The 13,652-nt window shown below is 39.6% G+C and overlaps 1 protein-coding gene across 5 annotated transcripts in view; it reads left to right on the top strand.

Moving 5' to 3' along the window:
* Positions 1-13,652, top strand: part of CDKAL1 (CDK5 regulatory subunit associated protein 1 like 1) — a 681,380-nt gene that overhangs the window by 639,630 nt on the left and 28,098 nt on the right. For all 5 annotated transcript variants that reach the window (XM_006757272.2, XM_006757271.2, XM_006757274.2 and 2 more), the window contains 2 exons: positions 7,770-7,853; positions 10,643-10,807. In XM_006757272.2, coding sequence (XP_006757335.1) covers positions 7,770-7,853; positions 10,643-10,807 — 249 coding nt within the window. The remainder of the gene's footprint in view (positions 1-7,769; positions 7,854-10,642; positions 10,808-13,652) is intronic.

Here is a 13,652-nt window from a genome sequence, read left to right as displayed (position 1 = left end):
TTTTCTGACATAGTTTAAAAGTCAAATACAAGGCCAACCACTTTGACAATAAACTGTCCAACATCTCTTAAAAATCCTTAACTAGAGCAGTAAACTAACGGCAAGCATTTTGAGTATGATGGCCTACGAGTCTCATTACTTGTTTTCTGTGCTAGCATCACTTTTGACACACATTCCTGTGTCATGGCCCTGTTTCATTATTGAATAGCATTGTGGAGAAAAGATATTAAATTTTAATGTTATTGCTATTATTACTGTTGACTGTTTTTAGCATAAGTGTGCTGGTTCTTTAATTCTAGCTTTGCAGGGCTAGAAAACAGAAGTGTACATAAACAGTCAGGAAAATGACTGTATACCCTGGAGACCCTGCATCACGTGCTTTGCCTGCTGTGAATGATGGATCAAAATGGAAAGGTTATCATTTTCATTAGCCAGGAAAGAACAAGACCATACTTTTTTCCGAGTGTAATTACAGTGGTTCACTGGCAACATTACACTGCAGTAATTAGTCCAAAGGTGTATGTGAGGGCAGGCTCTTGCACAGACACTAGAAATATTATTTCAGAGTTTAAGGTCACAGCCTTGTGTTTAACATGTTCCATGCAGCTTTGGGGGGGAAATAAAAATAAAAAACTAATTTGACTGGAACTAAAGAAGGACATTCGTTATTTCCCAAAGTCATGTATTCAGAAACCAGTCAGGTAGAAAAATTGTTTTTTATTACCTGCAATAAAAAAAAAAGAGCACACATAGCTGCAGAAGTAGCATGTCAGAATATCTTGTATTGTAGGGTAAACAGAGATAGAATTCAAGTTTATTAGGAACTTGATGCACATAATTATGAGAGCTTTTTGATATGTGTGTTTTAATCTCCATTTTTTTCCCTTAGACAATTGGACAGAAAAATTAATTGCTAGAAACTTTTCATGGGAAGCAAATAATTTCTTTACCTTCTTGTGTTTTAAAGAAATATTTCTCTTACACCAGTTCTCAAATATACATTTGTCCTTTGTGAATGTTTTTCAGATACTGTGGGCAGTTATATTGAAATATTGAACTCTAACCTCATCTAACCATTCAGAGTAGAAATTGAATTGAAATTATTCTCCAAAACCACTTCTCAGCTTTTCTGTTTAAAGGAAAACAAAAGTGTAAAGGGGGGGAAAGTAGATAAAAGTAAACTTGAAGTAAAGTTTATATTTAAAGTCATATGTAACTTTAAAATAAACTTTCTGTTTCTTCCTGTCCAAGGAATATTTATGCCAGTAACATTTCTTATAAGTACCGCGCGCTAACCGATTGCGCCACTGGAGCTCCTAGTAACATTTCTTACTGGGTTAGAAGTGAAGGCCCAGATACTGTAATGTTTTTGTTTAATTTTGGTATTGTTTGCTTGTCTTGAAGCAATTCTTTTTAGTTTCTCTCTTGAAACCCTTATATAGCCATGCTGAATACTATTTGTTTTAGGACAAATGGAGAAGTAAAGTGTACTTGAATGAGCATTCATTCAGGGACTAAATTCTGTTGGAAACCACTGCTTTTTAACGCTAATGTGTTTTGTGTGTGTGTTATCTGCCATATGGTTAGTGATGTTTCTCACAACTTCAGTCACTCGGGAAAATTTAAGCAGAGATGTGACACAAATAACACAGCTTAGCTGATTATGTAATAGTACTGAAAAATCTACCCAAAAATTGAATTTAAAAAAAAAACATTGCTTTTTGTTTGTCACAGATGTTTCTCTACTCAAAGAAAAGTCATGTGCTGCAGAATTAGATCCATGATGTTGTATGTTCTCTACAGCTAGCAGTTAAATAGGAGGCTCAAGTAGAGGGAATCACCCCAGACTTCCTTTTCTTCTCTCAGCCTCTGTGCGAATCTCCACATTTGGTGGGACCTCAGTTTCCCCTCTGTGAAATCAGACAGTGCGAAGCCCCTTCAGGCTTTTACCTTCTTTGTCAAGTTAGGGAAATAGTGTCTTTATTTTCTGCCTTTGTGGTTAAAGAAATGCTTAAGAGCTTTCCTCATATTTTTTCAGCAAGTCGTAGGAAGTTGTCCCACCTCCTTCTTTTATAGCCAGGCCCCAGTTCCTGGGAACTCCAAGTCACCAGTAATGCGGGACCAGGGGTGGCGGGGTCCTGCACCTTCCCTCACTTCAGTGACCCAGTCTGTGTGAAATGGACAGGTGGTTTTACAAGACTATTTTTATAATTCGTTTTCATAAAATGTCTTTTAAAGTCAGTTTTAGATGGACTAACTGAAGTTCTGCACATCCTAGGAAACATTGCTTTCTCCACTGACATTTGAGGAGTGTCGGAGAGTATGCCTAGCTTGTGAAAGCAGGCACGAGGACAGACAGCCACTTTTCACAAGGCCTGACTGATGTCCTGAAGGTCAAACTTTGCCAGTGGAAACTGAGTGTACCATAGAAATACTATAGCAGGAGCATTGTATTCCCACCCCAAACTCTTTAATGTTGTAGAAATTAAGTAGGCATTTTAAGCTGTCAACTATAAATTATATATCTCTAAAGCAAATCAAAAGGAAAAGGGTGCCCTGGCCGAGTAGCTCAGTTGGTTAGAGCATTGTTCTGAAACGCCAATGTTGAGGGTTCGATCCCCACTCAGGCCACATACAAGAGGCAACCAATAAATCCATAAATAAGTGGAGTAACAAAATCAATGTCTGTCTCTCTCTCTCTCTCTCTCAAATCAATCAATAAACAATTTTTAAAAAGGAAAAGGGATATCTTTCTTAGGATTATACAAAACAGTGGGAGCTTCATTGGAAAGATTTTGACAGGCTTCTTTAGGTTCAGGTTCCTTGATGGGTATTGATTATGTTGTTACTTTAAGAGCAGCAAGAAATTAGCTGCAATTTACGGAGGGCTTTAAGCATACATTTACTGTCAGAAAAAGGAGCCTGGATTTAAAGTGAGTATTTCCTTATCTGAAACCTTGCGAGCATACCAGCCCCCAACCTACAGATCTGCCATGAACGATGACTTACAGTTTTGGAACTGAGAGGTCCTTTAAATATTATAACACACTTCCTGTTAAACCCTACTCTCCTCTCTCCACCAGCATGTCACTTCTACCAAACTCACTTTTTCGATGAGGAATTTGAAGGCCCAAAATGTAGTCAAATCTTTTTTATCTTAAAAACAATCTACCCAAACCCTGAGTCTTCCCACTCTTCTGTCCAATTCAAGTATATGGAATAGGATGTTTTGAGTAACACTTCTTCTCCCCCAGTTTCCGCTAGAACTATGCATTTCTGCTTCTGACCATTCCTTCTCCCGCCTCATCACTTTCCCCTTTCTTCCTTTCTTTGGGGGAGTAGGGCTGGAGGTATTGTATTGTGTGTTTAGCACCCCAAGTCAAATCTCCTTCCAGCACCATTTATCCTCCCTATACTCTTTTCAACCTCCCCTACCCTGCTTTCCCTCTGGTACTCATCATACTGTTGTCTTTGTCTGTGAGTTGTTTTTTCATTGCTTAATCCCTTCACCTTTTTCACCCAGCCCAGAATCCTCCTCCCAATGAGGACATATCTCACTGTCATTTTAATTTGCATTTCTCTGATGATTGGTGACATTGAGCTCTTTTCATATGTCTCTTGGCCATCTGTATGTCCTCTTTGAAGAAGTGTCTACTTAGGTCTTTTGCTCATATTTTAATTGGGTTGTTTGGTTTTTTGGTATTGAGTTTTATAAGTTCTTTGGATATTAACCCTTTATCAGATTTATCATAGGCAAATATGTTCTCCCATTCATTGGCTTGTCTTAATTTTGTTCACGGTTTCCTTTGCTGCGCAAAATTTTTTTAGTTTGATGTAGTCCCATTTGTTTACTTTTTCTTTTGTTTTTCTTGCTCAAGATGATTTTTCAGAAAAAATAATGCTACCAGTAATGTCTGAGATTTTGCTGCCTATGTTTTTTTTCTTCTAGGATTTTTATGGTCTAGCATTTAAGTCTTTAATCCATTTTGAGTGTATTCTTGTGTATGCTGTAAGAAGGTCATCTACTTTCACTTTTTTGCATGTATCTGTCAGATTTTCTCAACACCATTTATTGAATAGACTATCTTTACCCCATTGTATGTTTTTGCCTCCTTTGTCAAATATTAATTGACCATAAAGTTGTGGGTTTATTTCAAGCATCCCTATTGTATTCCATTGATCTATATGTCTGTTTTTATGCCAGTACCATGCTGTTTTGATTACAATGGTCATATAGTATAGTTTGATATCAGATAGCATGATTCCTCCAACTTTATTCTTCTTTCTCAAGATTGCCATGGCTAGTTAGCTTTTTTGTGGTTCTATATAAATTTTTGTAATATTATTCTAGTTCTGTGAAATATGCCATTGATGTCTTGATAGGAATTACGTTGAATCTGTAGATTGCTTTGGGTAGTTTGCACATTTTAATGATGTGAATTCTTCCTCTTATTTGTATCTTCTTTAATTTCTTTCTTCAGTTTCTTATCATTTGGCAAGTACAAGCCTTTTACCTCCTTGGCTAAATTTATTCCTAGGTATTGGTTTTAAGCAGTTGTGAATGGAATTGTTTTCTTAGTTTTCCCTTCTGATAGTTCATTATTAGTGTAAAATATGCAACTGATTTCTGGATATTAATTTTGTATCCTGCTACTTTACTGAATTCATTTATCAGTTCTAGTATTTTGGGGGGGGGGAGGTGGGGGGGGAATCTTTAGGATTCTCTATATACAGTATCATGTCATCTGCAAATTTGACAGTTTTACTTCTTCCCTTCCAATTTGGATGCCTTGTATTTCCTCTTCTTGTCTGATTGCTGTGGCTAGGACTTCCAGTACTGTCTTGTTCCTGATCTTAAGGGAAATGCTTGTAGTTTTTGCTTATTGAGTATGATACAGCTGTGGGTTTGTCATATATAACCTTCGTTACATTCGTTACATTTCCTTCTTCCCCTTTCTTCCTAGCCTTGACTATTCCAGTTACCATAAAGCCACTTTCTAGACCATTTTTTAGGTTTACAATTCCACTTTCATCCTAATCATCTCTGCTGAACAGCCGTATTTTGCTGTTAGTCACAAAGTTCATAAAAACATTATTTTCAACCTTATACATTTGTAGGAGTTGGTTCATTTTAAAAATTACACAACATTCTTTTTGTTATCTTGTTTTGAAAAGGGTTTGTTTTAAGCCAGTGGTGTAACCTTGCATTTCTGCCAGTGGATCCAGTTGTTAGAGAAGGGTCTATCAATGGTAGTGAGATAGCCATAGAAGCTACTTCCCAGGGAAATATCAGAAGGTCATGTGAGACACAGCTCATTTCCATCATTATCTGTAAACAGACTGGTCTGATCACTTCTAGAGGATTATCTCAGTCATTAGCATAATACATGGATGGGTACTTGTTGTCCTATTGTCTTAGGATATATGTGGCCTTTTTTTCTTCAGATACCCTGCCTTTTTCCTCTTAGACTGGGATTTCTTGCTAGATAACAGAAACATTGGTAGGCAAAGCCAGATGACCATCCGCACTCTTGTTAAATGCAGTTCTTTAACCACACGAGGTTAAAGGAGAAAACAGTTGGAAAGTATAGGGGGAGGTGGCTCATTAAAAAAAAAAAAATGTAAGGTTTATCATACATGTTCGTAGCCCATAAGGTTCCTCACTGTCACTAAGGCAAAGCTACATCTTCCAGAGTTCCCTTCCTTAACATCATTGTTGTTTTAAGGTTATTTGAAATAGCTGATTATCTTAAAGGTTGTATTTTATATTCATTTCATTGAAACTTTATCCTTACAAAAATATTGAGGAGAACATGTATTAGTTTTTGTTGGTATTTTAGGGGGTAGGGATAGATTGTAGCAGCTTTTGATCAAGGCCTTAGCTTTCTTATGCTCATTTTTGTTCAGTATTCTCTGAGGAATTTTAAGAGCCTCACCAGTGAGATGAAATATCCATGGCTGAGAGGACAAAAAGGGTGACTGGAGAGTTGTTTGCCACTATAAATGTCTGCACATAGCAGTTTTCCTGAATCCCTTTGGCAAATAATAGTTAAATACTCACCTACAAATAGTTCTCTGATGGTTGATCGAAAGCCCTGCCCTCTACTGTATAAACATAGCAAGTCTTCTAACTTTGTGTATACGTATATTATCATCATGATGTCCAGATAAAATAGGACAGCCCCAAAACGATGACTACATTCACTCTAACAAGAGGAAAGAACCAGCATACAGTTTCAGTGTTTCTACTATCCCATATTATTGTTAGACTAATTTCCTGAAAACTTAATGTTACATGGAGTGTAATTGCAAATTTCCTTAAGAACCATCGAGAAACACTTATCCTAAGTTATAAGCAACTCACACTGTGAAATGTATGCAAACATTCTAAGTTTTTTTTACAGAAAAATATACTTCAGTGAAACCCAGTATTCATCAGGTTTGTTTGTTTGTTTGTTTTTTTAATAAAACTCAAAGTAGAAGTTGCAGGAACTTACTTTTGTTGCCATCTGATTTTTAAAAGAAATTAGTGTTGCGGGAACTATTACTAGTTTTCAGAAAGTGAACTAAGTCTTTGATAAGTGTCATGATAGAAACCTTATAATCTTTGACTTAGGGGGCTACCGTTTGAATGAGATAGGAAAAAAAAATAGTAAATTACGGTGCATTTAGGTATTGGCATTGTACATAGAAGAGGGTGTGTTTTTAAATTGTATTGGTGGTCTATTTAGTGCAGCTGTGTTTATGTTTCCTAAATGGGAATTGCCTGAATGTGTTGGCAAGTCCCTACCTATGAAACTGGGGATTGCTTTTTTAAATCTTCATGCCAGCGTGCTTTAATATGGAGGGTCATATTTACCAAGTAACAAAGGTAAATGTAATTCCGGGCACACTCATTCAATACAGTCATCCAATATTTGCTACATCAGACATTTTGACAACCTTGTAAAAATCAGTAATTGATACTTTAAATGTTACATTTCACAGTGGAATAAACTTAGAGATGGTAGAATATTTTAGAAGTCATATTTCTTTATCCTATATTTTGTCTGATTTAACTTCTTGGTTATTGCAAATGCATGCTTAGATAATAAATATAGATACATATAGGTTGATCCTGTAGAGAATTAACAGTCCCCTATTTCTGCTGTATTTCTCTTAAAAAATATGAATATAGTGTCATGGCTGTGACATAGAGGAGATGGTTGCCTGTGACAGAGAAAATGTATATGACAGATAAGTAGCTATGTGAATTAATTAGTAATTTCAGAATAGTATGTGAAATGTTTAGATGCAAGCTCTTAATGACTAGTTTTTGGAAGCATTTTCTTTAGTGTTACATTCCCCATAACTCAAATTAATGTTTATTACTACTCTTTCATATTGCCAAAATATTTTCATGAATTTGGATTAGAAGCAGCTTGTTCTGGCTTGTTTTGAAGCCTTGTTTCAAGAAACAAAGTGATATTTAGAAGATTTTTGTAAGTCTTAGAAGCCTTAATTATCTTATGCTGAAGGAAGAAATAAAATCAAGTTTGGTTTCATAGTTAAGAATATAAGATTTCATAATGGGCTCATTTTTATTACCAAATAGTTAATAAAGTCTTTCAGGAAATTTGAATGGTTGATTCTTTTATTAACTGTTAAGTAACTAGCAATTTAGAGCCTATTTTAAATTCAAGAGGATGCTACTTACTGGGCTGGCATTTGTTTTGAATTCTTAGGTGTTTGCCCATATCATTCCTTTTTTTCTCCCCTTCTCTTCCCAGATTGGTGAAAGACAACAAGTGTTAGTAACAGAAGAATCCTTTGATTCCAAGTTTTATGTTGCACACAATCGATTCTATGAGCAGGTAAGAGAGATTTCTGTGTTTTTAAATTTGCTCCAAAATGAAAGAGTTCTGAAAGTAAGTCTGCTTAAGCAAAAGGAACTTAAAAAGGGGGAGGGTTGTAGAATCTTGTGCAGCAAGGCATTTTATAGCATCCAGTCAGCCGGACTGGCATGGGCCCTATCTTCGTGGCTTCGTCTGCAGAACATTCTTTATGAAGGAATACATGTGTTTCAGTCCTCACTAGTCTTTGTGGGGGCCAGCCTTGGGCTTTTGGGAGTTTGGAACAGGCAGCTGTCGCTGCCAGCATCCCCACAGCCTGGCAGAGTCCTGTCCAGAGGCAGGAAGGATGTCTGCACGGGCGACATCAGCGGGGAAGGGCAGGGATTTCCTCTCACTGTCAAGGCACTCATGCAGGTTTTTTGGTTGGTTGGTTTTTAGTTCTGTTTAGTTTTAGAATTTGTTTTCATAACTCCCACCTTGATAAGAATGCTGGGAGCAAAGGAACAAGAGCCTGTTCCTTGGATTCAACTCTGATTGTGTGAGGAGAGTAGTGTAAGGCTCAAAACGACTTTACTTTGAGAATTTTCTCCGAACCCAACCCCAAGGGCTCTCTCCCAGCCACGTAAGCGAGCCTCCCTTGCCTCCCCAGTAGCCAGATTCTGCCTCAGCATTTGGGACTCCACTTGTCCAGGAGGTAAAGCCATTGGAAAGTGACTGGAGGAAACAGCATGCCTCCTCGAGGGGCATCCGGATATGGAGATGGGATATGCCCTCTCAGGAGGGAGACTTGCATGGGGACAGGGATTTCATGGGTCTTCCTGGATTGTATTAACTTTCAAGATCAAAGAGAAGTGGATTTTTTTTTCTATGGGTCATGGCCAGCATTAGAGCTTGGTAAGGCTCTTAAGACCACTGTGGGCAAGTCATGCAGGGGATAGTCAAAGGCAGCCCCCTGCGCCTGTGAGCAGGGAGGCAGTAGCTAAGAGGCCTCGGGCACTGATGTGCCACCAGGAGCCATCTCAGGCGGGCCTGGGTCCTCAGGAAAGGTGGGGAGCTTTTCCAGACCCAGACTAAACAAGCCCTGTCCGGTACCTGTGGAGGGAGGATTTCCACCACTCATGTTTGAGCTGAGCCTCTCCCCACTTTCCATCTCATTAATTGACTCCAGAGGGCGGCTTTCCTCCCCAGGCCTGCTCTCTGCTCAGCCTGGGAGGAGCCTGATTGTGTTTTCATGGCCTCTTCCCTCTCCTTTCTCTTGCCATCTGGGTTTCTTGCCTCAGCGGGGAACTTTTTCCCCCTTCATTTTAAAGGCAATGGCATGCCTCATTAGCTGTTTCCTCCGATTTAAAGCAGCCGGGCTTTTTCCAATTATTAAAACCGGAGGGGGAAAAACACTGAGCCCTTCATTCAGATCAATGCAGCAGATCAAGGGGAGTTATTTCCCCCAGAATCACACCAGATCTCCCCAGGATAGTTTACTCTGGAGATTTTCTCGTCTTATAAAAGTTGATTTAAAGAGGCTTTCATATTCTGATACTAAAGCCCTCTTAGTCCGGCTGCTTACCGTGAATAACTCGCCACCCAGGTGACCTTGCTCCATTTTGATGAAGCGGTGGACTCAGTGGTCATGAAAATCAGACTCAGAAGGTCCGAGATCCACCGCGGCCTCTGAGAAACCGGCTGTGCAGCCTCTGCCTCCTCTGACCTTTTTGTCTCTACAGCTAAGTTCCAGAGATTTCACAGGAATTATTTTCCTACTGAGATGAGTTCCAGAAGGAAAGATTGCATCAAGATATCAAAGTCTTGCTGGGTTAGAATTAGTCTCTTTATTCTGGATCCCAACTTTAAAAGATCGGCCAGTAGCTAGTCCTAAAATAGAGGGAGACCTAATGCATACAGACTACCTCTAAGTCCCAAAGCAGGAGAGAGATTTGCTCAAGGTAAACAAGTGCTTTTACCCGAAATCTAGTGGAAAGAGACCATAGGACAGTTTCCTGTGAACCAGCCAGAGTACCCTTCCAAAGTAGCTGCTTCTATGTGGAGTTAGAGGTCGCAAATACATGCGTTTTATTACAGAGCAATAGAACTGAATGGCAACCAGTTAAAGGAGCTATTTACCTCCATGTTACCCATGTTTGGAATATTGAAAAGGTTGCTTTTAAGTGTTCTTTCTCATCCCCCAAAACACACGCTCATGCACGCACACACACATATACATGCACACAAACATGCAGGCCTTTATTTGAAGTGTCTACTCAAACCAGAACTTTGATAGCTAACTTGGAAGGTATTAAAAGTAGGAGGCTTTCATCAGTGTTGTCTTGGTTTCCCTCATTGCATGGGACAGCCAAGAGCAGAATATCAAAGGCCTGTACAAAAGTGACTGGCTGCCTGCTGGGATTTCCCAGGTCTGCCTCCCACATGCCTGAGGACAGCAGGCGTCCTGCAATGCAGGAGGCTGTCTGCAGCAGCTCCTCCCAGAGTGCCAGCCCTTCCCCCCAGGTCCCCACCCAGGTCCTGGAGCAGCTGGAAGATAGAGCCCACTTGGGGTGGATCTCAGAATAGAAAAGGACATTAGTTGACAGCTGAGGAATTCTGAATAAAGTGGGACTTTACTTAATAGTCAGACACCAATAATGGCTCATTCATTGTGACAAGTCCGGCAGACTGGTGTATAGTGTTTTCCTGGGAAAACTGAGTATGGGCTATACAGGAACTCTGTGCTCCCTTTGCAGCAATTCTATAAATTTAAAACTGTTCTAAAATTAAAAGTTTATTTTAAAATTGAGCCTTCTGAACATTTTTTTAAGGTTTTAGTGCCAAAGTACCCCACATTCATGGGGAAAATGGTTGAAGTGGACATTTATGAATCCGGAAAGCATTTTATGAAAGGGCAGCCAGTAGCAGACGCCAAAGTCTACACACCATCCATCAGCAAACCATTAGCCAAAGGACAAGTCTCAGGCTTGACTGCGGTGAGTAAAAGGTGCTCCCCTCCAGCCTGCCAGTAAGAAGCAGTTGGGGAGGCGCAGGGTGCAGACCGTGGCTCCGTGGCTCTGTAATTCACAGCCCCCTCTCTGTGCCTGCAGGAGGCTGCAGTCCTTTCCCGCAGATTGAAATCTGAAATGGAAAGATGCAGTTCTGCTGATGCCTTTAGCTTTTTTTTTCTTCTTCTTCTTCTCTGCCTGTTAAGGGAATAAGCTGTTTCTGCTCCTGGTCTAGATGCAGAAGGCAAATGCCATTATTTTCAAGTGAAAGATGTAACACCAAAGATGGTCAGATCCGGTGTGTGTCTGTGTCAGTAAATCCTGAGTGGAACCAGCTGAGGGAAGACATAGTTTCTTGCTTTATGAAGCTCTTTATAATATAGTAAAACCTTTAGTTAAACAGGCACTAAACCATGTTAGTATATGTGCTTATGGTGCCTTTCTCTCGGGCAGCGATTTTCAACCTTTTTCATCTCATGGCGCACATAAACTAATTACTAAAATCCTGTGGCACGCAAAAAACATATTTTATGTCAGCCTCGCAAAAAATAGGTATAATTTTTAAAATATATTTGTATTGATTTCAGAAAGGAAGGGAGAGGGAGAGATAGAAACATCAATGATGAGAGAGAATCATTGATTGGCTGCCTGGAACCCGGGCATGTGCCCCAACCAGGAATCGAACCATGACCTCCTGGTCCGTAGATCATTGCTCAACCACCGAGACATGCTGGCCTGAAAAAGGCTGTTGTCATTTTTTTATTTGACAGTCTAAGGGAAAAGAGGTCAGTGCCCTGACTAAATAGTCAGGTATTGCATGTTTTAAAAATTCTTACGGTGCCTGAGATGGCACACGGGTTGAAAATCACTGCTCTAGGGTATTAGCTGAATATCTGCTTTAGTCATGTGGACTGAAAACAGAACTTTTTTTTTTTATTTCTATAAAACAGTAACCTGACCACTATTTTATACCTTGGTAAATATGGCTGTTTGCCAAGCTCTCTCTTACATTTCATTGGGCTACAGTTGTAAAAGCTGATGGAGTGTGAAATGAAAATGTGTATCACATTTCTAAGCATCATTTGATGTCCTTTCTCTAGCACAATTGTTAAACACTCCAAGAAAAGTATATAGCAATGACTTCATGTATGGAAAAAAGATAAGTGGTATTTATCTGGCCGTATAATTCCAAAATTGTTTTAATATATGTATTATCTTTTCCCTCAAAATATACTGCAAGGTATGTTAATTAGACTTTGAGAGTAGGCACAAAGAGGGTACCATTATCTATACTCTCACTTAGAATGTGACACACTCTGGTGTCCCAATCTGAGTGACCCCTCATGAGCTTGACAAGTACATGTGAGAACTGTGTGCATCGCATGTGACTGATAACGGAATGACGCAGACTCGCCTTTGTCCGGACCCTGCCAAGTGTGTCATCCTGCTCGGCCAGGAGTGAACTGGAAAACTCGATAAGCATAACCACTAATGTTTGCTGTTATTTTAAAAAGAAATCATACTTGGAGTTGGGGTGGATGGCCAAGAGGGAACAGTGAAACCCAGCATTTAAATGATATTGCTAGAAATGTGGCTTTTACATCAGAAAAGCTTAAATTGGCTTATCTTTTGTTGTTCTACACAGTGTATTTTACAAGCTTGATTTTAAATTGCTACAATAAAAAAAAGATCACAACAAATGGTAATAGACGGCAAATTACTATTCCAAGGGCCCTGCCTGATTTAACTCTTTCGTGTATGCCTATTAAAAAGGATGCAGTTTTAAAACATCATCATTAATAATACAGAAATCAGGAAAAGCAGTACCATTTTATTTGGTTGTTTTTTTTACTATTGTGTTCCTCTCTAGAAGAGTAGCCCTACTTAAATTCCATGGGGCAGCCTTTTCTATTCTACTGTTCGCCCTCCGGCCTGTGCAATGGTGCTGTCAGCACTGCTGCCGCTGGCCCTCCTCTGAGCTGAGATGGTCCAGAAGAGGCCTGGGAATGGCCTTACAGTGTGCGTGAGGCCCCAGGGTCAGGAATATTGAATTGGGTGCTAGCATTAAGGGAAACACCAGGCAAGTCCGTTATCACCATGTGTGACTTCATATAAATTAAGGAACATAGCTTTATGCTTCATTGTCAACTTTAAAGACTTTAAAAATATGCCAAACTCAGGGTCGAAAAGCCTTCTTCAGTGAATTTGTTCTGATGTTAAAATGTTTTGGCTGATGATAGGAATTAAAGTAAATTAAGCAAGAAGAGAACAGATTCTGTTTTTGTAGGCTTGAGAAGTAGATGGTAGAGGTTATAATCATGTCTCAGACATTTTGGGGCTCTTTGAACTTGATAAAGGTGCTGGCACTCTTGGATGAAAAGAACCAGCTTAACCGTGTGGATGGAGCATGGCCTTGGGCTCAGCTGGACCTGGGTTTGCATCTAGACTTGCCAGTGGACCCGAGGCACGTGGCTCCTGAGCGTTAGTTTAGTCTGTTAAGTGGGAATGATGATGTCTCTTTCATGGGGTTGTTGAAAGGAATACATTCAGTCGTGTGTATAAGCCACCGAATCCTATTCCTGGAACATGGTCAGGAGTTACTAAGTGGTCATTGTCCCTTTCCCTCACACTTAGTCCCATCTGGAAAGAACAGACTCTGCAGATGACCTGGTTCTGACATATTTGGTTTTGTTCGTTATTTTACCCTGAACATGGTTTGCAGAGGCAGGAGAGGGAGTGAATTTCTCTGTGAGGATCATCTACTCAGCGCTTGAAGACCAATCCCAGCTGAACTTCTGTCTTTCTGAATTTTCTAGGCTTTCCTGAGTTTTCT

Source organism: Myotis davidii, unplaced genomic scaffold (assembly GCF_000327345.1).
Source record: "Myotis davidii unplaced genomic scaffold, ASM32734v1 scaffold53, whole genome shotgun sequence".
NCBI lineage: Eukaryota > Metazoa > Chordata > Mammalia > Chiroptera > Vespertilionidae > Myotis > Myotis davidii.
The sequence above is the reverse complement of the archived record's forward strand: the minus strand, read 5'-3'. Positions and strand labels throughout refer to the sequence as shown.